This window comes from Gavialis gangeticus, unplaced genomic scaffold (genome assembly GCF_001723915.1).
Source record: "Gavialis gangeticus isolate Ggan-Ray unplaced genomic scaffold, GavGan_comp1, whole genome shotgun sequence".
Taxonomy (NCBI): Eukaryota; Metazoa; Chordata; order Crocodylia; family Gavialidae; genus Gavialis; species Gavialis gangeticus.
Window position 1 is genome coordinate 2,711,438 of NW_017729033.1, and position 3,987 is coordinate 2,715,424.

The 3,987-nt window shown below is 41.8% G+C and overlaps 1 protein-coding gene across 7 annotated transcripts in view; it reads left to right on the forward strand.

Annotated features, from left to right (window-relative positions):
- The window catches only part of ALMS1 (ALMS1, centrosome and basal body associated protein), a 123,223-nt gene that overhangs the window by 33,382 nt on the left and 85,854 nt on the right, over positions 1-3,987 (forward strand). For all 7 annotated transcript variants that reach the window (XR_002099266.1, XM_019526319.1, XM_019526320.1 and 4 more), the window contains exon 4: positions 969-3,249. Coding sequence is in view for 6 of the 7 variants with exons in the window: in XM_019526319.1 (XP_019381864.1) it covers positions 969-3,249 (2,281 nt within the window). In the remaining variant the exon portion in view is untranslated. The remainder of the gene's footprint in view (positions 1-968; positions 3,250-3,987) is intronic.

The following is a 3,987-nucleotide window of genomic DNA, read 5'->3' on the forward strand; positions in this document are numbered from 1 at the left end:
AATGGTGCAAGTTGCATGCGACAAGATCAGGCATAAGTGTTATTATGACTCAGCCTGTTGCTTACCTAGTAGTTTGAGCCATAATTACTCTTCCATTACACTTCTGTCTAATTCTCATGGAGTGTAGTGGCGCTTTTAGAAAAATAATTGTCAAAAAGCGCCTAAGGTAGCTAGGTATCCTGGTTGCAGTCATAATGGTCTAGAGGCAAAAGGAATCCAAACTTGTGGAAAAGGTGATGTCTTTTATTAGACCAATTAGATATTTTGTAAATATCTAGTTTGCAAATATCTAGCTGGTGAGATAAAAGATATCACCTCTTCCACGAGCTTTGATTCCTAAAGTAGCTAAAAATTCACAGTGCTGAACAAAAATGTGAGAAATTTTACAGAATTTTTTCATTATTGCAATCCTTGGTGTTTATCTCTGGCCTGGATATTATAATATTTTTAAGACATATTCTAAAACCTGAAGCCTCAGCTGGAGGATGATTTAAAAAAAAATCTTTAAAGCCCTAAGACGTTAACTTAATGTTACGTTTGTAGGTGTTCAGGGTTTGGACTGGATGACTTCCTGAGGTCCTTTCCAACCCTAACTTTTCTGTGATTTTGTATAAAATATAAATAAAAAAAATAGCAAATCTGGTCACATTTATTTAACTGAATGTAAAGGTTTTGATTCTAAATTGGTGGAAAATGTTGACATACCAGCGTTTTCTACCAGTACCATTTAATAGTTTGGAAAGAAGAGTATTATTATATAAAGATAAAGCATTTTCTTGATATAAATTGGCTTCTGTCTATGGATTTTTATCCATCAAGCAAACTATTGAGGTAGATAATCTTACTGTTAAATCCTGATTGTTTGCTCTGGTGGAGAGGTCCTACTTCTAGCTTGTTTCAATGTGGACAGAAAATATGAATGGAAGTAAAATGTTATCAGGACTACTTATTTTCCTTTTATCTTTCAGAGGAACCCCTGATGTTTCTGATGCTTCTGAGCAGCATTTAAGATCTTTGCAGATCAGCGAAGCTGTGCAGCTCGCAGCCACTGAAGTATCCTCACATTCAGACAGCGGCACTCTGTCCCAACATCCACTTGCAATCAGTGCAGTTGATCCTTACGGTGTCAACTGTAGCAGCTACGTATCTCAGCCCCGACTTTCCTCGTCCGGACAGATAACTGTGGAGAGGAAGCAGGTGGCTGAAGGTCAAGACTGTAAATCTGACTTCGGTGTCATGGATTTGCTCCCTAAAGAAGGTGGCGAAGATTTAACAACCCCGACTTCAAAAACATTGCAAAATGATTTAGCTAAACCACAGCGGTCAGAAACTTCTTTTGCAAAGGAGGCCAAAAGTGCTTTTGTAAATGATGATCTGTTCTTTCTGGACAGCATAGTTCCAGCTCCTGCTCTCCTCGAAGTGCTGGAGAAAGAAGTAGGTGTAACCAGCCATGGTGGCTTCTCATCTTCTTCAGAGAACTCCTCATGCAGGAGTGTTTCGACTAAAGACCCAGAGAAAAATAAAACAAGGCAGCAAGTGGAAAACACAGATCTGGCTGAGAGTGAGTCAAAAGCATTAGAAAAATATCAAGAGTCACAGCAGCAGGTGGAAGAAGGAAAGAGCACTTCTGAGCTTGGTTCTTCTAAGATGTCTGAACCCCTTCAAAACACTAATGCCAAAGATGCATCTTCTACAAAGTCTGCTGAAATGTTCATGTTGCGGCACAGTGCAAGTTTGAGTGACTCTGCGAGGCTGAAGTTCTCCAGTGGTACTAGAGAGCCTCGAGGTGGTCTTCCACAAGAGCAGCCAAAGCAGCTGTGTCCTACAGTGATGTCTGAGCAACGCAAAGAGGAACCTGCCCCTGAAGTGATAACAGCGAATCTCAGTGGCAATCAGCCTCACCAGTCAATCATGACTAATGCAAAGCCTCCTTCACTCTCCAGTGAAAAGGAGATGTCTGTTGTGGAAATCCAGGCTGGAGTTAGTGGACGCGAATCAACTCTTTCAGACGTTATCATAGAGAGAGGACACAAAGACGCAGGCATTTCACCTTCATTTAATCTTCCCCTAGGTGATGGCTCCTTCTGTGGATATCTGGCCTGTCCAATCTATCAGTCCACTCCAGGGTTATTTTTAGGCAGACATATGAAGGAGGAAGTACCTGGCAAGGTTATCCCAATCAAATCAAGCCTTCAGGCCTCTCTTACAGGCTTAAATGAAGAAACTTCTGTGAAGTCTTCTGCCAGCACGCTTACACCTTCCGTCAAGAAGTGTCATGCACCCACAAATGGGCAGAAAGAAAACAGAGAGTCATTAGGAACAGCCTATCCGTATACAGGGAGAATTCAGTCTCTGCCTTCACTTAGTTTTATGGAGAAAGTTGGGGCTTGGAATGTGAGCCAGTCAGCGGAGAAGATGTCTGATGCTTTGGCTTTACACAGCCTGGGTGGAGTTTCTCCCAGGAGGCAAGCATACAGCGCAATTGCAGATTCCTTAAACCATGTTGTATCAAAGCAGAATGACATCGGTAACTTCAAGAGTGGTTTAGCTGCATCCTTTGGAGGAGAAGCAGGTTCAATGGCAAGTTTGCATTTCTGTGACGCAAAATCAACACACGTTGCACCTCTTGCTCGGTCGCAGTCTGACAATTCAGTCAATATAATTAGCAGGGAAGCTTCGCAGATTGAAGTTGTTCAGGTAACAAATCCAGAGGTGGTGGTTCAGCCTGCAGCAGGCAAGAACAGTGATTTTGCCATGCCTGCACTTAAAAAAAGTGAAGAAAGCTTAGTAGACTACACGAGCCAAAAATTTAAAGCTGTCCTTGTCAGTGCTGGATCCAGTGATGACGAACATGATGATGAAGAAAATAGCACGGGGCAAAGTTCAGACCAACATGTATTAATTTCCAGTGAAAGGGTTGCCCAGCTTCTGAGACAGGAAGGATGCGATCCAAATGATCAGGAGAAGAAATACAATAGTCTAGAAGATGAGCCTAGACATTTGCATGGCCCAGAGCACTCTGCGGGCCATATCAGCATGGACAATTTCAGTGATATTTCTCCAGATAGTTTGAACCTCCTGGTGAGTTCTCCGGCCAGTAGCCAGGTTGACCTGACTTCGGTAAGCCCCTCTTCAGTAGTTTCCAAGCACTTCTTCAACAGTTCAGAAGAGGAGAACTTTACCCCTTCTTGGGCTCCTACTTGGAAAACTCCAGATGAAAAAGAACTAAATATTGAAGAAAGGATACCAGTAAGTGTATTTTTTATAATATTTTGGTCATGGTAAGGTCATCTTTAAACTCCTGTTAATATTAATGGGAGACAAAGACACACCTGTTGCAGGACCTGGCATGGAGGGAGTGATGTTGTTAGAGATTTTTTGTTGTCCTGAGTGTATTAAGACCATATAGTGCGATCCACATGTTACATCATTTACAACGTTGGGAACAGTAAGTAACTTAAACCTAATAATTCTTAAAGTACCCTCTAACAGAGTATAACTTACGGCTAAAAGTCCCTCCTTCCTTCCTTCCTGTCCCAAATTTGATAATAAATGGCTGTAGCAGCATTAAAATGGAGTTCTTTCTGTTGATGTTGGTACCGAATTTGGCCCATCAAATTGAATTATCTTAATTGCTCTTCCTGCTGTGGAAGTCATAGAGCTTTAAGGCATATTTAAACCGGGCGAAGTCACAATTGGTTGAGCAGGGATTTTCATTGTGTATACGGTACCATGGAGGTATGACTGAAGAAAGATTTAAAGGGACACAAAGACTGGCGCTATTGGTTGAATATGGCGAGCAAAAGGGAAAGGAAAAGAAAAAGGTGAGTAATCTATAGGATAGGGTCTAGGTGATGCAAGGTGCTTGAACTTCTGAGAGCAGCATGCAGAGGAGTCATAAATGACTTTCCAGTGTCTTTCACATAAACAGGCTGATGTCCCAAAAATGAGGTTTGTGTTGTACCGCTGACTAAGGAAAAGCTAAGA